General features: G+C 39.1%; 1 protein-coding gene across 4 annotated transcripts; it reads right to left on the bottom strand.

The window, feature by feature from the left end:
• Window positions 1–3,768: 3,768 nt before the first annotated feature.
• phf11 (PHD finger protein 11) lies at window positions 3,769–20,983 on the bottom strand. 4 transcript variants are annotated; one of them, XM_069178779.1, is made up of 17 exons: window positions 20,717–20,983; window positions 18,868–18,972; window positions 16,366–16,499; window positions 15,158–15,219; window positions 12,259–12,362; window positions 11,703–11,728; window positions 11,156–11,220; window positions 9,835–9,914; window positions 9,330–9,358; window positions 8,209–8,246; window positions 7,456–7,514; window positions 6,954–6,996; window positions 6,272–6,330; window positions 6,084–6,159; window positions 5,386–5,541; window positions 4,583–4,654; window positions 3,769–4,365 (listed from the first exon to the last, which is right to left on the bottom strand). In XM_069178779.1, exons 1-17 carry the CDS (start codon window positions 20,981–20,983, stop codon window positions 4,247–4,249), a joined length of 1,494 nt encoding a protein of 497 aa, XP_069034880.1. In that variant the 3' UTR covers window positions 3,769–4,246. The 4 variants fall into 4 exon arrangements, with proteins under 4 accessions (XP_069034880.1, XP_069034881.1, XP_069034882.1 ...); XM_069178780.1 differs by having other exon boundaries at window positions 6,272–6,327; XM_069178781.1 differs by having other exon boundaries at window positions 12,259–12,359.
• Window positions 20,984–21,328: the final 345 nt, after the last annotated feature.

The raw sequence follows: 21,328 nt of genomic DNA, 5'->3' as shown, positions 1-21,328 counted from the left end.
TGGTGGAGGGGATCCCCATCACCTGTAAAGCGCATTGAGTGGATTGTCCATAAAAGCGCTCTATAAGTTTAAACAATTATTATTATTATTATTATTATTATTATTATTAAGCATCACGAAAGCAGCAACAACGGAAAGCATTTTGACCGTGAGCTCCTATTACAGCTCCATTGAAGGGAAGAGGCAAGCGCTACAATACTTCTAATCAGTAAGTGGCTGTGACGACTAATGGCATTTTAAAGGAGTATATGTTGTTGTAAAATCAACACAGAAAACGCGGAACACTAATCTGTATTTTTATCTCCGTAATTTATATATCTATAAAACCTTAATTTTTTTTTTTACAAACCATTTATCTCAATAATGTAGTTTTAAATTAGAAGTAATGTCTCAGCTCGAAGATGACTTCGTCCCTGATCTCTGTGGGGGTATTGATTTATTTCCCACTTGTTTAAGTCAACGTTATGTACTTGCCAAGCAGTTCTTATGAGCAACAACATAATTCTTTTTAAGCAGCGATCCATATTTTTTTTGTTTCTTTTGATGAGCGACAAAATGCCCAAAACAAATTATGTTCCATTTTAACAGTTTCACAGGCTTGTGATTTAACTAACTCCTCAAGAGACGCAGCAAGCCAATCAATGAATTAAGGCGTCGTGCTTTTACTTTTTGCACCTTTAAGTTTCGATTTCTTTTCTGCTTAGACTCGCTCGTAAGAAGACAACCCCCAATGACGATGTGCAGTGCTGTTGGCTGGACGGTGCCAACTTAACATACCAGTATGTGACTTTTGTCACAGCCTGAGGAACTGAGACTAAACTTGTCTCTTAATATTAAATGTTTAATGTAATGTTTGCAAAAGCCCAATAATAATATGTTTGTACTGTAAATGAATGTGCTAATTGTATCTGCTTTGGCAACGCTGGAATTAAAAGTCATGCCAATAAAGCTCTTTGAATTTGAAAAACGCCTGTACTTCATCCCCTTTGTGCAATACCAACCTGTAGCTCGCAACGGGCAGCCCACTGCAGCTAGGCAAGTGTGAGCCTGGTCAGTACCTGGATGGGACACCTCCTAGGGAAAACGAAGCTTGCTGCTGGAAGAGGTGTTAGTGAGGCCAGTAGGGGGCGCTCAGTCTGCAGTCTGTGTGGGTCCTAATGCCCCAGTATAGAGTGATGGGACACTATAGTGTTGCAATGCTCCCTGGAAATTGAAGAGCCTGACAAGGCACAGAAAGGCGTCATGATCATCCACTGCAACCAAGGAAGTCTCCAGTCGTGACGATTACATACTTAAACCACTGGACCCAGGCTTCTGAGGGCGAGAGACTGGGACTGCCCCAGTGCAACGGCTTTCCCACTTCAAAAAGCTCTCCCGCACAGGTTTCTTTGTGCAGCTCATCATCCAAACAGAGTTCACAATCAGAAAGAAGAAACGGAGAAAAACCCAAAATTGCTATGTATGGGGAAAAATAGCACTCAAGTCAAGCATTCCTTTATTTTTCTAATAATGAAGTGTAAGAACTAAGGATAGTGTAATATTGTGTTAAAACGTGTCTTTAATCATTTATTTTAGCACCATTAAGAAAAAAAAATTGAGCTCAGGCTCAGCTATTAATTTTATATAATAAGCATAAATATGGCTTCAGGAGATCTGTTTTAAGATCTGTAAGAGAGAAGAGCAGCTTAGCATGTTTTTTTTTCTGTAATATGTAATACTTGTATGTGGATCATGGTATTTTCCAATTTGTTTTTGAATGACTTTTCACTGTGTCTTCATTGAATGTACCAAAACCTTTTTTAATCTTTTTTTTTTAAAGAACCTTGAATAAACCATTTGCAGTGTGCATAATAAGCATATAGTTGATTTGACAGGATTGAGCACAGTATTATTATGTTGCCTTTATTGTGTTATTTGTGGGTAAGTAGTGTGTATTATTGCTGTGACCAAATTAAAGCATTGATTAATTAAAAAAATGCATATTCATGTGTTAGTAATTCAGCTCTTGAGTGGTCATCTAACTGTAGGCAGCCTCTTACTGCATCAGACCTGTAGGGCACTTTGTCCCTTTTATTATACAACACTGAGATTAAACCACACTAATATAGCAGACACACAAAACACACCTTTAAAAATGTCCTTATCAAAATAAACTGGCTTTATTTGATACAAAAACTGCAAACTTACATTCAAGTTACAATACATTGCTTTGAAAAGTTTACTGTGGAACAGCAGGTAATGAAAATGTAGATTTCTATAAAAATATACTGTATGTGTACAATATTTGAGTACTACAGTATACAGCAATGCACAGAACAAAGTCATAATTGTTATAAATGATGTCCAGAAAACGCAACGGTCATATTTATTCACACCCCTGCAGTTCGTATTTTGAAAGCTCTCATTTTTGCAACTGTGCAGTGATTGTACAGGCTAGGTGCCTACTGCGGTATGCTACAGTGCGAGGCTCTGGCATTCAGAGCAAGAATGAGCGTTCTTTCAGGCAAAATGGTTCCAGTTCCTTCAGAGCCTTTGGGTTCTGCGTGTGAGCTGCCTTCTCGAGTTCGAGCCACCATGTGGGATGGGTTGATGGCCATTCCAGACCATTTACTTTGAGTGAACCTGACCACTCCTGCTGTTTGCAAGCATGCTGTGGATCATGTCGTGCTGGAATGTCTGTTTTCAGCCAATACTGAGCTTCCTGGCAGAGGAAACCAACTATTTGATCAAAATGCCCTGGTATGGGTTGGACTTTTTAATCCCATGAACTCTCACCAAGTGTCCTGTAGATACTAATCCACTCCACATAACAACAGACCCCTACTAGATTCCACAGCAGGTATGAGCGTTTTCTAAAGACGAGCTTAACCTTGTTTACACAGACTATAATGTTAACGAGAGGATCCAAAGAGCTATTTGTTGTTTTATATGACCTCACGACATGGTTCTTTTTGCCATTCTGATTTACTGTATTTCTGCAACATCAAATGACATCTGGATTTACAGTTGCCTCAGAGCCCACTGTGGCAACATACACCTGCATCCTCTTCCTGGATGGGATGGATTGTCACTATGGCAACAGTAGAGCGGAAAATGGTGGTGTCGGGTTTTTTTGTGTAGATTCTTGGTCTGCAGTCTTTTGGTGACATCTTTGACCTTAATCATGATTATTACGTGTATATCCTTTCCTTTTTTTTACAATAGGAAATGTTTGGAGGTCTCTATATATTTCAAGATGGTTTTATTGCACTTCAAAAAATCTGAATATTATAGATTTGATTTATTGGACCTAATTGAAAGCAACAGAAGTATGAATAAGTATGACCCTTGTGTTTTGTGGAATTCAGTTATGACAAACACGACATTGCTTTGTGCCGTAGTATTCAGATACAGATGTTTTTTAGATTTTTTTTCTTAGCAAAACATATTATGCATATTCTGTTATCTGCTTCAGTTTGATTGGGAGTATGAACTACACTACGTTTAAGGTCAATAGCGAAGACTTCCTGAGATACATCTCCTTATGTTGGAGTGGTTCTGAGAATGTAAAATAAAATTCTTACATGTTGCATGCATAGCAGAAAAAAGAGAATTTCTGAAACTATATTTGGAGAAAAAATACATTTTTTGAATCATAATTGGCTCTTATAGATTGTAGATATATACTCTAAGATTATATGTAACAGTATGTACGGAACATAGACAGATGCTTACCCTAACCCAGTAAATATTTTTGAGGCCATCTGAATAACCTTACTCAGCTCAGAATAACAATAATTCCTTAAATTTATAGAGCACTTTTCTGGACACTCCACTCAAAGCACTTTACAGGTAATGGGGACTCCCCTCCACCAATGTGCAGCCCCACCTGGGTGATGCGACGGCAGCCATTGTGCGCCAGTATGCTCACCACATACCAGCTATTAGTGAGGAGGAGAACAGAGTAATGAAGCCAATTCATAGATGGGGATAATTAGGAGGCTTTATGTCTCATTTAAAGGATGGCGCCTTTTTACAGTATAGTGTCCCCGTCACTATACTGGGGCATTAGGACCCACATAGACCGCAGGGTGAGCGCCCCCTACTGGCCCCACTAACACCTCTTCCAGCAGCAACCTTAGTTTTTCCCAGGAGGTCTCCCATCCAGGAAGTGACCAGGTTCCCACCTGCTGAGCTTCAGGGCTGCCACTTGTGAGTTGCAGGGTGATATGGCTGCTGGCAGAGGTGCTCAGTATGCATCAATCATCTAACAAGAATTGCTCTCTTGTTTAATACTATGACTCTGTTTTAGTTCATTTATTGCATGTTGTGAGCTTCTCAGGGCATCTATTTCCTTCTTAAGATTTTCCAGTTGCTCCTTCAATTCTGGCAAGAAAAATAAACATCCCAAAAGAGTCAGTACTTTGTCACCTGAACATCAACTAATGATTTTTTGCTCACATTTACAGAATGAAGTATGATGTACTATTCTCAATGCAGCATCTTAGTTGTAAACAATGTTCAAACAATTCCCTTTATTAGAGTTTTGTATATACAAAAGGAAAGTAGAACAAACTTTATTACACATACAAACACTCCTTACCTCTTTCCTTTTCTTGAAGAACATTTGGTAACATTCCAGATGCCTCTAATACTGTCATGGTAAAGGCATAATCTGAGGATAGTGAGGCAAAAGAACAAACGATCTTAATGTGTCCTCTCATCTCAAGACAAAGGGCAACATTCATTTACAGTCAAGTTATTTTCTACTCCTTTTCAGTGTCCTTTTCCCTCATCCAGATGTTTTACTGAGAAAAACTATGGAATGGGCATCAACTGAACAGCAGCAGGCACACATTACAAGATGAACGTTTTTGAAAAAAAATAAAAAACAGGGATTTTTAAGAATCTGAGGATCTGAGGATAGTGAGACAAAAGAATTTCAGAGACAAAAGAACAAATTATCCTAATGTGTCATCTCAAGAAGAAAGGCTACTCAAGAAAATCATGAACAGGCCCTTTGTGATTGTTTACGAATGTGGCGTATAGCAAAAGATTTAGAAATAAAAATTCTGAATCTGTGCAGAAGTGCACCCACATCTTGTGCTGTTTGTGTTGTGTATGTCTTACATTTACTGTCCTAATGTTAGGATTCCCGCAATCTGCGTGAAATTTGGGATATGGTGAAGTTTCACAATATTGTACAGAAATAAACTTTCAGTTGTGTAGCCTGCCAAATCCTAATCATTTCATTTACTTCTGTGTTTCTTAGAATTTGGCTTTATTCTGTTTGTTTTTTTTTAAACTGACAAGACCAAAGTAAAGGTGCTTGTAGTAAATACTGAAGCACTGACCCTAATGACAATTTTGATTGTGGGTCCAGACTGTTTGAAACTTTATCCTTACCTTCATCACTGGCTCGGTCTGCAATTATTCTCTCTGAAATATCAGTCACGGTTGCAGTTAACTTGTTCATGATTTGCTCCACACAGCCAGCTTCTCTGCATTTTCTCCAGAATGTGGCAGGATTCTCTGAAGCAGCCTCTGCTGTTGGTGGGTGAACTAGATACAACAAATAAAACGACATCAAAAGAAAACAAAAAAGAGAGTAATACTATTATTACTATACTATTATTAACAGCCAGCAGCCATATCACCCTGCAACTCACAACTGGAAACTCCCTGAAGCTCAGCAGGTGTGAGCCTGGTCAGTACCTGGATAGGAGAACTCCTGGGAAAAACTAAGGTTGCTGCTGGAAGTGGTGTTAGTGGGGCCAGCAGGGGGCGCTCACCCTGCGGTCCATGTGGGTCCTAATGCCCCAGTATAGTGATGGGGACACTATACTGTAAACAGGCGCCGTCCTTTGGATGAGATGTAAAACTGAGGTCCTGACTCTCTGTGGTCATTAAAATCCCAGGGCATTTCTCCAGTTTTGGTTGTTTTCTAATTAAAAGATCCACACAATGGCATTATGTGTACTACTGTGGACGTGAAGACAAGACTGCTTGTGCTTTGAGTCATATATCATGCTCATGTGGAGTGTTTTTTTTAGTTGTATAATTCATTTTCTACATTAATACACTGTTTCTGAAAACATGAATACCTGAAATCACTGCTTCTGTCTCATCTTGAACTGATACAACGTGAACAGGCAACAGGAGAGATTCAGAGCAATCAGTCTGTGTTAAAAGACAAAAGAGAAATGTTTACTGCTGAAGAACAAAATCTAAGCAGAGTGTTACTAGACCTTTTGTAATTGGACTCACTGTGGAAAAAAAGAAGGGAACCTACTGAGTCACTGTCTCTGTTTTCTTCTCCAATTTCATCCTCCTTGGCCATTACACTTGCTTCTACAAAGAATGTAATGTGTTAACTGGACTTAAATTCATACTAGAATAAAAATATAGATGTGACTTAATCCAAAACTAAAATCATATTGTACAATAAACCAGCATTCCTAGATAGTGTAATAAAAAACGAAAATATATTAAGCATGATGTGCACATTTATGCATACTAATCCTCTATTACTAAAATTTACTAACAGGTTAGACTATCAAAGTTTTTGTCCCATGCTATTCTTCTGAAACAAAAATTTTAAAACACAAAAAAGGAGCAGTGCCACCTAATGGATATTTGCAGCAGCTAAGGAATACAAACTGTGAGGAGAGCTTCTTCATTGGTAACAAAGGTATTACATTTAGTGGAACAATTTTTAAAAATAGTTTTAAGTAGTTTGGTTATTTGTGCAGTTTATGAAAACTTTTTCTAATATTTCATTAGTTATGTTCTCTATTTTTAGTTCTCTATTTTTGTTTTTATTTTCTTAAAAGGTGTGTGTTAAGGACACATCCGCACCACAGAAGTAAAGAAAAGCCAGCATGTGTAAATGCAGTGAGATTTTGTAAACATTAGCTGCGGACAGGACAAACCAACACTTGGTTAAAAGACAATTAAATCAAAGCAGCACATACCATTTTTTACTGCTTTATTTTGTAGGCCGTTTTCAATCATATCCTGAAGTTAAAAAGGGTAAGAATTTACAAAATTGAAATAAAATTTGAAAAAAACATTCCTTCCACAGCTCAATGTTGTGTGCCATCATCCCTAGTTGTTAAACAAAGGCAGGACCTATCCTGGCCCAGGAGAGCTGCAGGGTAACAGGTCTTAAACAGTAGCTCCCCCTCGTCTGGTCCATTTGCATAGACATGGAACACATGCACTTTAATCAAGACTGTAACTTAGTGTTCAGTTAAATCGCAATGCGCTTCTTGATAGCTACAGCATATTTTCATTTTCAATCATTTCTACTTATCTGAAGCTTTAGAAACAGATGAACTGAGGGAGACCCATCAAACCTGCTGGGGTGTGAGTGACTCTCTGGAATCAGGATGGGCCACCCTTGACCAGGCACACTCATATTCATTCACTGCTTCAACAAAAGGGTAAGGCACAATAAATGCTTTTCATACTCACCTTCCCATTGAAGGTGGACCGTACACTTCCATCTACAATACGGGGCATCGTATGATATCCTGTTGAAGTAGATTTCTTGTGTAAGCACCGTACTCTGAGACTCCATTTACACAATATAGAACACAATGTCTCTATGCCAAATGACCGAAAAATGATAGGACACAGGTCCTGCATGTTTAGAGCATGCAGTCTTGAGCAAGCAGATGGACAGCCCTTCTTGTTTTGTTCATTATAGTTCTGTAACTTTATAGTGCATCTGCAGGAATGGAGAAGCAACTGATCACCACTAGAAAGTAAGGAATAAATGGAGCTTTTAACTGGCCAGCCAGTTTGCTAGCTGGATTAAGATCTCCTGAGAGAGACGTAAACAGACTAGTGAGGACAGCTTGCTGTTGGACACACGTTACATTTTGGTGTAATTTTTTAAGGCATGAAAGATGGATTTCATTTAGAGTAATACATCTTCGCTGTGACTGACATTTCATAACACCAGGTCTAACTTTGAGCTTTCCACTTTCTTTGTTCAGATACAGCAATGCTACGAGAATACTGGTTATGTCAGTGAAGAACACTTAAGTGTTCGATATGAGCATCAACTGATATGCATGCGTCTGTGCAACATGTATGACCTGATTTTAAACACCAGACACTAACTGCAAAGAAAAACAAGTTTGAAAGTGAAAAGAGTACAAATTAGAAAAAGACTGATAACCCACTGCTTGTTAATCGGAGAGTTATGGCATGTAACCTTACCTGAAACAGCTGGTTCTTGTTCATCATCTGCTGTTTGTCTGTCAAGTCAGAATATAAATTAATGTTAAGAGAACTGATATTACATCACAAAATGATGCATTTGTATTTTAAAAGAAAACAGAATGAGGAGACAGTAGATGGGGATACTGAATACAGTAGGAGCAGAGGAGTAAAGAAAAGAATCAGTGAAGTAAAGGCCCTTCTAAAGAAGGTTTTTAGTCTAGATTTGAGGATGTTTAGAGAAGGTGACTCTCTGATATCCTTAGGGATAGAGTTCCAGAGCTTTGGCATAACCCATAGAGTGTAGACGGGTTTGGGGGACAGACAAGAAACCAGAATAAGAAGAATGAATGTTGCGAGGTGCGGCGTAGGGAGATAGTAGCTCAGACAGGTACTGAGGTGCCAGGCCATGCAGAGCCTTACAGGTGAGCATGAGGATTTTGAAGTCTCAACAGGGTAACAGGTCTTAAACAGTAGCTCCCCCTCGTCTGGTCCATTTGCATAGACATGGAACACATGCAGTGCAAGGACGCCAGGAGAGGAGTAATGTGATCACTTGCACTAGATTATGGGTGCCGAATTTTGAACATAATGGAGTTTGTTCAGTGTTGATTTAGAAACCCAGGTCAGGTTCGGTATTGATGTAGATTTGAGCATCATCAGCACAGAAATGATAGTTGAGGCCATGTGATCTTAAAAGCTGACCAAGTGGAAACATGTAAATGCTGAAAAGTAGGGGGGCCAGTATCAACCCCTGAGGAACACCAGACTTGACAAATCCAATTTCAGACCTAAATCCACCAGCAGAGACAAAGTAACGGCGATCAGTGAGGTAAGACTTGAACCATTTAAGAGCATTGCCAGGAACTCCAAACACAGTCTCAAGACAAGAAAGTAAGATATCATGGTTAAACAGTGTTGAAAGCAGCACTGAGATCAAATATAATGAGGATAGAAAGAGAACCAGAATCCGAAGCTATCTGAAGACTGTTAGTGGCTTTGACCAGGGCAGTTTCTGTGAAGTTGTCAGAACCAGATTGGAGGGGTTGGAAAAGGTTATTTGCAATGAGGTGGTTATGTTACTGAATAAAAGCCTGAAAATTGAATTCGGTAAAACATACCTTCCAGTTTCTTGACCTTTATCTAATTTCTAAGAAAAAAATAGAACAGAAGCAACATCAGATTTTCCTGACATTTAATTTGAAATGTACTATTCATAGCCTGTGAACTAACACTAAAGGAATATTGTTGTAATTAGATATGTGATTTTTTTTACTTTTTAACTATAGAAGGATAAAATGAAAAAGGTTTTCCTCTTAGTTTGGAATACAAAATATGCAATTTCTTACTTTATTTTTAATTCTCATATGAGGGCAAACATACATCAAGCGATGAAAATGAATCTCACAAAAACAAGAATGAAATTGAAGTCATATTGCATTTCAGCATTAAAACATTCACACTGCATATCAGCATAAAAAGAATTAACATCTTTTTCTCAAGAACTGAAATGACTGCTTACAAAGTTAACTTAGTCAAGTGTTTAAACAATATAGAAAACAGTATAATCTACCGATTAGATATAGTAACAAAAATGTTATTCAGACCAAAGACAGCATAACTCACATTTTGACAGGGGCTAGGAGTTTCTTTTTCCTGTTCTGGTTGCACCAACTCTTGTCCAGAATTAGTCAACTCTCTTTCATCTAATAATACAGAAATATCAATGTGTTATACTTTTACTTTATATGTGTTTACTTTTAAGTTTAAATTGGCTATAACTAAGGAATATAATATCCACAAAGCTACAGCTAACAGGGCAGTTACGACTAGCTGTTTTCTACTGTATCACCACCAGTGTCCGTCTTGAGGTTACTGCTCACTTCCAAACACTGTGTCTGGCACTGTAAAGGAGGTATCCTCTCTGGTGTGGCTCCAGAAGATATTAATTAAGGCTAACCTTTAGCAGGAACTCTGACACTGGCCCTTGGAATTCCAGGTCACATCCAAAAAAAAATCACATTTTGCCTTAATTATATACCATTGTTATTAGTGTTTCTGTTTAATATGGGAACAGGTTACTTAGGTTACTTTGCAGTTTTAAACAAAACAGCCGGATGAAATCCATCCACTTTCTTTCTGCCTTATCCGATTCAGGGTCATGGAGAGAAGGAGCCTATCCCGGCAAGCTATGGGCACAGGGCAGGATACACCCTAGACCAGACGCCAGTCCATTACAGAGCACACACACACACAGACACTCACTCTCACACACAGACACTCACTCTCACACACAGAGCACACAGAGCACACAGAGCACACAGAGCACACAGAGCACACAGAGCACACAGACACACAGACACACAGACACACAGACACACAGACACACAGACACACAGACACACAGACACACAGAGCACACAGACACACAGAGCACACAGAGCACACAGAGCACACAGAGCACACAGACACACAGACACACAGACACACAGACACACAGACACACAGACACACAGACACACAGACACACAGACACACAGAGCACACAGAGCACACAGAGCACACAGAGCACACAGAGCACACAGACACTCACTCTCACACACAGACACACCAGGGCCAATTTTGCCAGAAGCCAGAATCTTTGGACTGTGGGAAGAAACCGGAGCACCCAGAGGAAACCCACACAAACACGGGGAGAACATACAAACTCCATGCAGTTAGCACCTCAGGTCTGAAATCTAATCCAATCACATGCAAATAAAAAAAACTTAACTGTTCCTTTGAAGCACATGACTGCTTGTACAACTGGTAAAAGAAACTTGCATTTTCTTTTGCAGAAGATGGTTGTCAGAGATCATTAAGACCCACAGGACTCCAGCTCTTAAGCAGTGTTTAGGGAGAGTAATACTTTGCTCTGAGCTGTAGATTCTTACAGTGTGTTACTTACCTTCAGAATCGGTTATTCTTCTGTATTCCCTTGATCCTGCTTTTCTCAGCTTCTTCTCACCTTTCCTGTTACAACAGAAATCCTGCTTTAGAAACTGCACTTCAAAAGGTTTTTGGCCAAGACCCTCCTGTCCTATATGAAAATACTGCATTGCAACATGCTGCTATAGTAGGTGCTGATGTTTTAAAAGTACAAGACCACAGAAATTATTTATAATGTTTGCAATTATGTAGCTGCACGTGTAATATAATGGGCACATTATCTCACAAGTACACATCTGGCTCACTCCTGTGTAGCATTTCTGTGTAGGCTGGAGGAGGCCGTGGGTGGAAGTATCGTCCATGGGCCGGGCCAGGTGCTGGCACTGGCGATGGCGGTGTCGGAAAGCTCTGTTGTGACGTACTATATGAAAATAATGCATTGTAACATGCTGCTACTGTTGGTGTGATGTTTTAAAAGAACAAGCCCACTTAACATTTCTTATTCATACTTTTTTGCAATTAAGCAAATGCATTTTTATCTTAGATAAAATGAGAAGAAAGCTTACCACTTTGTTGCTGAAGTTCTTTTTCTCTTTAATGAAAGAAAAGTGAAATTGTTTGTCAGAATTATTGAAATTCCAGCATCGTCCATTTAAATGCAAGTCTTAAAAGCAATTTTGCTAAAAATCCTTAGTGCCCAGATTAAAAAAAAACCCTCTGACGTTTTAATTATTGATCCTGTACATGACAGTAGGCTTCTGCTAGGCAAACACCACCCCTCCGGCCAACAGAAAGGTACATTCAATAACATGGTTAGTAATTTACGCTTTAGTAGGTCGCCTCAATTTCGATTTTATCCAGATGAAAAATAAAATAAAATAAACAAAGCACTGAAAAAATTCCTTACAGTGCCAAGTTTTCATTTTCAACCGTTTTTTAATTTGAAAGCAGGGATGGTTTCCTATTACGGAAATTAACAATTGATCCGAAACTGTCAGAATATTCTTTTACATCCACCACAAGACAGAGACCTTTATTTTCCCTGTGAGCAAACTGGGGACAATTTGTTCACCTGATTCGTTTACTACGGGTCATCTTAGTGTGAAGAAATAAAACCCATACTTTTGTTAAACTTCTGTTGTCATCATCATTGCTGTCTTCAGATATATAGGGAAGATGAACCTCCTCAAAGTTCGGTGGGTCACCAGACATAGAGGAATCATCTACTGTAAAACAAAACAAAATATCTTAGGTATAATATATAGCATTAGGCATTTTTAATTAAGGCAATTATCAGAGAGCTGCTTACTCCTGGCAAGGGTCAGGCCACCCAGAAACTATCCCAGAAGCACATGGTACATGTACAAGGCAGGACAACACCCTGGACAGGACAGCAGTCCCAGCACTGGGCACAGATGCACAGGGACAATTGAGGGATACCAATTCACTGAGCCAGCATGTTTTGGATATGGACGGAAACCAAAGTACCTAGAGAAAAACCACAGAGACGTGGGATAACATGCAAACTTGCACCCACCTTGCCTGTCATATACAGGGTGTTCTCCTTATTCACTGCAGATGAATCATAGAAGAGCAATGAATGGAATGTCTTGGGAAAATAGGCACAGTATAATAGGAATTTATTTCTCATAAGATTCCCCGTAATGTAATTAAAGGGGATATGCTCCCACGAACGTTTGACGTCACCCTTGCAATAACTACCTGTGACTTTATAGCCTCAGAAACAATGGAATAAGGGTGTGTTAGGTAAGAGTCATCATACATGTACAGTACTATTTGATATAGATCAGGTGCGTCAGCATGCGTAGTCTGCAAAAACAAGTAATAGGTGTATTCCATGCCGAAAAGAGAAGAGAGAAACCAGAACGTTTCTGGAATTCTTCAGGTGTGAGCTCCTACTGGGTACTAGGCTAGTTGTGTTTTCTCTCTTCAGCATAGAATAATCCTATTACTTGTTCCTTTGCGTACTATTTGATATATCGTATCATATATCGTAATAACCAACGCGTGCATGTGAAAGTTTGCGTTTTACAAACAGCGTTCACCTATTCATCAATCGCGTTACTGCCAATTTGCACTGACGAAACACGAGAAGGTAATCACAGAACCGGCGCCGGTGCTCCCAGCCGTGTCTGTCACAGAGGCCGAAGTCAGGGCCACTTTCAGACGGTTAACACCCGGGCGGGTCCTTGAGACCAGCTGCCCGCAGTTTCCGCGGATATTTATAACCTTTCGCTTTTACAGTCTTCCGTTCCCGCGTGTTTTAAGAAAACTACTATTACTATTAGTCCCAAAGCAAAATACTGCGTTAATGAGTACAGACCGGTAGCACTCACATCTACCATAATGAAATGCTTTGAAAGGCTGGTGTTGGGGCTCATTAACACAATGGTACCCGAGTGCTTAGACCCCCTGCAGTTTGAATACTGGTGTAACAGGTCCACTGACGACCCTGTTTCCCTGGCTCTTAACACTGCCCTGACTCATTTGGTAGACAAAGACACATACATCAGAATGCTATTCATTGATTACAGCTCCGCATTTAACACAATAGTTCCTTCCAGACTGGTCAGGAAGCTGAATGACCTGGGCTTCAACACCTCTTTGTGCAGGTGGATTATGGATTTCCTGACTGACAGACCTTAGACTGTGAGGGTAGATGGAAAACTTTCTTCCACGCTGACCATCAATAGAGGTGCCCCCCAGGGCTGTGTGCTTAGCCCACTGCTGTTCTTCTTGTTTACCCACGACTACATGGCCATACGCATCTCCAATTCCATCTTCAGATATGCTGATGACACTACCATCACTGGCCAAATCACTGCTAATGATGAGACGGTTAACAGGGATGAGGTCAGGAACCTAGTGGAGTGGTGTCTTGACAATAATCTCTCCCCCTATGTCAGCAAAACCAAAGAGCTGGTCATTGAAAACAGGGTTTCACATTTCTGGGTACCTTCATCGCTAACGACCCAGCATGTAACTGGAGCTACAAAGAAGGCACAACAACGCCTTTACTTCCTCAGACAATTGAAAAAATTTGGACTGCCTTCAACTATGCTTACCACATTCTACAGGTGCGCTATTGAGAGTGTGGTCACGTGTGGGATCACAGTGTGGTTTGGCAGTAGCTCATTGTCTGACCGGAAGGCGTTACAGGGGGTGGTCAGGTCAGCCCAGTCCATCACTGGAGTACAGCTCCCCTCTATTGCAGACATTTTTACTACGCGCTACCTCAGGAAGGCTGGGAGTATTGTTAAGGACACCAGTCATCCTGGTTCCTCACTTTCCTCACCCCTTCCCTCTGGTAAGTGTTGTAGGAGCATAAAGGCATGGATGTTTAGACTCAGAGACAGATTCTTCCCTCAAGATGTCAGATTACTGAACTCTACCCCCACCACTTGCTCACACTGATGTGTTTTTTTCTCTACGATGTATGTTATTTAACTTGTTGTTTTTGGTGATTCCTTGATGTCTCTATAAAGGAGCACACATGCAAATAAGCATTCCATTGCAGTTGTGCAGATGACTCTAATAAACTCTACTGTACTCTAATAGCAGAAAGGACTGGTCTGAAACAGGTTACTGGCACCAGAGATACTACTAAATACAGTTTTGCTGAAATTTTAACCTAGATAGTACTAAGATGAATTATTACTACTTTATAATTAATAATAATTAATCCAATAATAATAGAAATAATGATTAATGTCCAGACTCAATAACACTGAGTTCTGGACTACCAATGAACAATTTATGAATTCTGACTTTATTATCACTTGTCCAGCAAGTATACAACTTTAGTTCCAGCTGATGTGCTTATGTGACAAAGATGACCATATTTGAAAGATTTAGTGACTATTCATACATTTCCTACATTGCTATCCCTCATTGGCTGTTCCTCATGGCCAGGGACTGTCTCCCATGAACCAAAAGGGGCTTAAATCGCTGTACTTGTACTGTAAAGAGAGAAAGAGTAAGAAACAAAATCAGTTATAACCTGCATCCTCTTTGTTTCTCTTCTTTGTTTCTTGGTTGTTGCGGTGAATTTCACAATACATCCTAAAAAAAAAGAAAGACATTCCTTTATCAATGAAATAATGTACAGATGAAGTCTTTTTTCAGTGACTACTCAGTTCCTATCAATAAGTGCTGTGGTGTAAGGAAGCCAAGTTACTGCTTGGAGTAAACCACAACCTCCACCCCTACCAGTGTTCCATTGTGTTCCCCTGGCAAACAGAAACTCACATGATGTAATGCCTTTTGAGTTTCCTGTATGCAGGTGGATTCAAGCTTCAATTTGAGTCTAGAGTTTAGAGTGATGTGCCCATTTAAAATCATGCTCCTGAACCCTATTTCAAATAAAAGGGTGTTTCCTAATGGCGTTTGAGTGCTTGTTCTGATCTGAGTCATCCTTCCATTTTAATCTGATTCATCATGAAACTAATGTGGCACAAGCGCCTCTCAGTCATAAGAAAAATCTTGAAGCAACATGAAGTGGGTTTGTGGGAAATGTTGGGCAAACTCCCAGGTAAACTGTATGATTCCGCAAGATGGCCTTCAATATCACATCACTGGGAGCCACAACAGAAAGCAGGGGAATATGCCTCTCAGGGGGGTATATACTAAAAGCACACTGATTGAACAAACAGGAGCAAGCAAGACCCAAAGCAAAACGCTTTTAGATACAAACACCCCCCAGAAGTATTAAATATACCAGTTACTAAGTCCATTCTAACAGTCTGGTGCCAAACCCATGGTGCTCTGTATCAACCCAAAGGCACAACTGTGGAGGTTTGCTTCCATAATCTTGCTTCTACTATATAAGCTTTAAAAAAAAAACTATATTTTTTAAATGTTTTATTTAATCAAATAAATATTGTGAGACCAAATGTCTATTTACAATGACAACTTGTGAGAGTACCAATTTATACAGAAGTGCATTAAGTGAAGCAATTTAAGTTACCTTGGTGAAATACTTTCTTACAGTGTCCTACCTGGGAGTTGAACCCAGTCCAGGGCACTAACCAGTACTCCACACTGCAGATCCACATAGGAAAGTGACAAGATAAACAATTTCTTATAACGTTGTATCATTACACATATGTTTTATTCACTTCTTCTTTAAAAAGTGATCAATACTTTATCCATGAATGACGAATCACACAAGAAACGACTTTAATCTTCTCAAACAAGATGCATACTCACGTATAAATACCGTTGTCATGGTCTTCCACCAGTTCAGCATTGTCCCTTACTGCACACAGGTAATGATACGACCTTTTACATTTTCTTATTTCACAACCCACAGTTGCACCATTTTTTTTACATCGAAAGCATGCCTGTGAAAAACAAAAAAAGCCATTGTCATTTAAGAAACTATCACCCATGTTTTACAACTTTCATTCATCAGAGTAGCTCTCAAATACTAAATATAAAACAAATTATTACAGCTTTTGAAAAATAATATTCAAAGATGTGTGTTCTATGGAGATAATTCCAGATGCTGTTTAATTTACTTTACACTCCTGCAGTTTTAGAATTAACACAGAGTGGAATTCGATGGATTGGAATGTGTTAAGTTTATTTTTACCAGCAGTGAAAGATCACACCCAGATAAATATTATTTTCAAATGAATAGTAGAAAATGTGGTGTTTAATAATCCAAATTTGTGCCATATTTAAATAATTATATGCAGAGCATCAAAAGGCAAAAATCACTTTCAACAGCAACAAATTTGCAGTTACCATCAGGAAAATAATATTTTTGTAGCATATTCACTGACATTCTACTCATCTGACTTGAGATAGGTGATTTATTATACTGATTGAAATTCAATCGACAGGATTGATCAATAGAGGTTTTATTGTGAAAATCACAGGCTAGTAGTGACCACTACTGGAATCATGCTGCCGAAAGGAATTCTGTTCTGTGCTAGGAGTCTGGGCAAGCAAGTGGGTAGATCCCACATAATCTGAGTTCATCCCACAAATGCTCAACGGGGCTTGTCTGATCATTAAGGAATTCCCACCATAACTGTTATGTCACAAGAAAATCATTGTGACATGAGGATGTGCCCGTATCCTGCTATCATGCAAAGATGAGCTCACATGAAGCTCAACATGTCATGTCCCAGAACTTCATCAATCTAGCATTGTGCAGACTGCTTGCCATCAATCACTACGAGAGGAGTTTTGTAGTGACTACACACTTCTGCCCAGACAATCACACTTGGGCCACTCTGTTGATCCTGATTTGGGTGTAGTGACTGGTGGTCTCCCAAATCATTGCTAGTCACTGAAGGAATGTTTGGTTATAACACCTCTTGCCAGGTTAGAAATCAGGGGCTTTGAACACTCCAAATGGTGAAGGACAGTGCAATATTCTCACTAACTGGGGTTACTTTTTCCTTCCTGTGTTTTTCCTTCTTGATTTTCAGCACACTTGAAGGTTAAGAGGTCAGCTCAGAGGTAATGTAGTGCAAAAGCAATAAGGTACTCAAGGGTATGTCACAAATGAGTGCGTCACTGTCAGTCAGGAATGACCAATTAAAGGAGAACTGCAGTACCAATTTCTCTGATCGGTCATTTAATCTTGGCAACAAAAAAAGTCAAATTTGGGATTGAGCACAAAATCGTGAACGTTGTGAAACTACTGAGACTAGGGCGATACGAAAACTATGGACAAGGGCGAAAACTGTGACGTGATGCGGTTCTTTCTGCTCACTAGTCACCATACTGACTAATGTAATGTGCATGACAAGTAAATGAAGAACAGGGTTGTGCAGCAGGTATTTCACTGTAGAAAGAATGCTGAGTTAACAAGTTCAATTTATCAGCAAAACCATCTTGAAGTAAGGAGCAATATTTCTTTTGGATTAAAAGAGATGTATTCACCAGCCTGCTTGCCTCGTTCTGTATTACAGAATATGCCGCTGCGCACACCTGGAAATTGAATCTATTTTGTGGTGTAGATTGGAGGTTTTACAAATTACTGTGTGCATTTTTCTTTTATTGAGGTTTGAAATGTCCTCATCAATGCCGATTCTTTCTAAACCCAAAATATAAAAAATAGTGTTGCAGTTCCCCTTTAATTCAAATAACATAAAACATATTTGATCCAGAATCTGTATGCTTTATTTTTCTAAAAATATACAGTACATCCAGAGTAAAAAGTGATCTGCTTCTTTGAATGATCAGTATCATCAATGATAAAAGGCCATCTTAAATTGAGAAGGAAATTCATACTTCCCATTAATTCAGCACCTCGTGAAGACTAAATGAGGGCTATGGAGCTTAAAGTGAGGAAGACCTTCAGAATATAAACACTGAAAACCAAAAGCTCTACATATAATCTCACTGTTCCACTCATACTTACTGTTACAGCTAACTTACACTTCTTATCTTCTTAATTTTATCTTATCATTTTGTACATTCGCTTTTATGGACTACTATAAACCCATCATTTTTCTATTATATTACCCAAATTAGATACCTAGAAGACATACATGTGGAATAAAGATTCTACTTTAAAAACAGTATATTAATTTAATATTATTTTGAGAACAAACTTTATATATAGAAGTATACATATAGTATATATGGGTATTGCCAAGGTTGGATTGATTGTAAAATTAAATCTGCAAAGTGCTTCTATATGTTACTATATCTATACTATAGAATATTTGCATGTACATATACAAATTATACCAGTTTTCGACCACGACGCATCTCCTTTTTCACATCATTCACTAGAAATCCTACAAGATCATCACACTCTGGGGTATTCTTGGTATGAAGTGCAGAAGAAAATATCTGTAAAACAGAAGATTAAACAGTGTATCATAAAAGAGAAACCAAATTCATGAGCAATAAAATGTATACTGAAAAGACACCTGTTATGTGAAAAGAAATGTTTAGCACTGAGATATTTTCAAAGGAAGTGGTCAATAACAACCTAATCATGGTGCTATTGACCAGTTCATAAGCACAAGATATTGGAGTGGTGAATTGTATCAGGACAAGACCTGCAAGGCAACAGTGGTTAATTTGACTCTAATGAGAAAGAAACAATTCAGCAATGAAGCCTTCTTAAATGGTGTGGTTTAAGGAGAAAAAAAACGGTTAAGAGGATACGAGGCAAAAAATGGCATTTAAGAGGATAAAAGAGATGGAAATCTGGGCAGTGGATTCCGAGGGGAAGTGTTAAGGTAAAATATTTTTTTTTTAAATGAGAAGAGATATGTGAATAGAAATGAAGTAAATGACTGAGCTGTGGGAAAATGAGAACCTAGTTTAGTTGAGCTGGGTGTCTTTCTGATGTTCAAGTATTTAATTCCGCTCACAGCGGAGTTTTCAAATCTTCTCATGTACTGTCCCCCGAGTCTCCAGGCATCCCAAGTCTCCCGGGAATCAGAATCTCTTCCCTGATTCCCGCAAGTGACCCACAATCTCGTGGAAAGCGCCCAACCCCCCCAAATTTTTCTGTTTCGGTCCGAAAAATAATTAGCGAATTATTTAATTATATAATAGGATCTTGAGCCATCTGAGAGTCTGCTAAACAACCACATCTCTGTACAACAAAAGTTTACAAAGAAAGTGAGATTATTCAACTAGATTGGTAAATTATAGTATTTATAGTGTATGGCATATATATCCTAGTATCTCTCAGTGAATTGTATTGTTGTACATATTTTTGTTTCTGCAATAAAAAAAGTTAAAAAATGAATAAAAAGAGAGAAGGTGCGCTTCCTCTCCGTTATTGAGAAATGAAGGCGACGGGGAAATAGATTTTCGGAACAGACACTACAGCCAGAGCGACCAGTTCCGCCCGGGTCGCTCTTCCACCATTTTGGGCAGGGGAAGGTTCAGAGAGCCCAAGCACCACAGTGAGCTCCTATTCCAGCTGCACAGCAGGGAAGAGGCCACTGCTATAATATTTTGCACTAGTAAAGAGGCTGTTTTAGTTAATGGCATTTAAAGGAGTATATGTTGTTGTAAAATAGAAACACAGAAAACTTAGTCCTTTTAGTTCGGTACATTTATATAGAAATTTTGGATGTATACAGGTCTATTCCCTGCTGAAAAGAGAAGAGAGAAAACAACGTTTCGGCTGTGAAGCCTTCTTCAAGTGTCAGGTGTGTTTCCTCTCTTCTCTTTTCAGCAGGGAATAAACTTATTACTTGTTCCTTTGCAGACTACGCATGCTACCCACCTGAACGAATATGCCTATACATCTATAAAACCTAACGTTTTCTTTAACAAACCATTTAGCTCAATCATGTGATTTTAAACTAATAGTAATGTCTCGTCCTTGTCTTCAAATGTTGCTGTGTCTCTTATCTCGCCATCGAAACAAAAATATGTTCCTCTTAAAAGTGAAAAAGGAGATCTAGACCATAAATTATAAGTTAGATATAAGGCTGTTATCCAAAAACAAAAACCTCCACCCTGCTACATTTATCAAGGAAAACAGCTTAGATCTGTTTCATTTCCACTCTTGATTGGAATTCCACTCAAATTGATATCAAGATGTTTCAAGTCAGTCAGCATAACTTACCAAGCAGTTTTCATGAGCAAGAACATCATCCTTTCTCAACAGCGATCCAGTCTTAGATGATTCTTTCGATAAGTGACAAAATCCACAAAACAAATTCTGATCCATTTTTAACAGTTTCACGGGCTTCTGATTTAACCAGATCCTCAAGAGACGCAGCAAGCCAGTCAATGAATTAAAGCGTCGTGCTTTTACTCTTTGTATCTTTAGGTTTCGATTTCTTATCTGCACTGACTCGCTGGTAAGAAGACAACCCCCCCATGACGACATGCAGTGCTGTTGGCTGGACGGTGCCAACAGACTGAAACTTAGTCACTACCAGTATGGGGCTTTTGGCACAGCCTGAGGACCTGGGACTGTGCCTGTCTCTCAGTAATGTTTTATGTGATGTTTGTAGCGCAAATGACTGTAAATGTTGCGTTAATTGTATCTGCTTTGGCAACGCTGGATTTAAAGGTTATGCCAATAAAGCTCTTTGAATTTGAAAAACCCCTGTACTGCACACTCCAGACCCTCAGTGCGGGACAGCTCTTCTGAACTGTATCACTCATGATCAGGAGGACCATTTTGAAAACCCACGTTTCTTGTCAACGAACGTTTGAAAGAAAAAAAAAA

This window comes from Lepisosteus oculatus, chromosome 15 (genome assembly GCF_040954835.1).
Source record: "Lepisosteus oculatus isolate fLepOcu1 chromosome 15, fLepOcu1.hap2, whole genome shotgun sequence".
Classification (NCBI taxonomy): Eukaryota; Metazoa; Chordata; class Actinopteri; order Semionotiformes; family Lepisosteidae; genus Lepisosteus; species Lepisosteus oculatus.
Note: the sequence above shows the minus strand (reverse complement) of the source record. Positions and strands in the feature narration are given on the sequence as shown.

Coding starts and splice junctions, on each gene's coding strand:
- phf11 (XM_069178779.1), bottom strand. CDS start 20,983: ATGTCGTCATGGGGGGGTTGTCTTCTTACCAGCGAGTCAGTGCAGATA. Junction 9,915..11,155: donor AAGAATAACCGATTCTGAAG/GTAAGTAACACA, acceptor CTGTATTATTAG/ATGAAAGAGAGTTGACTAAT. Junction 9,359..9,834: donor CTCCTAGCCCCTGTCAAAAT/GTGAGTTATGCT, acceptor TTTTTTTCTTAG/AAATTAGATAAAGGTCAAGA.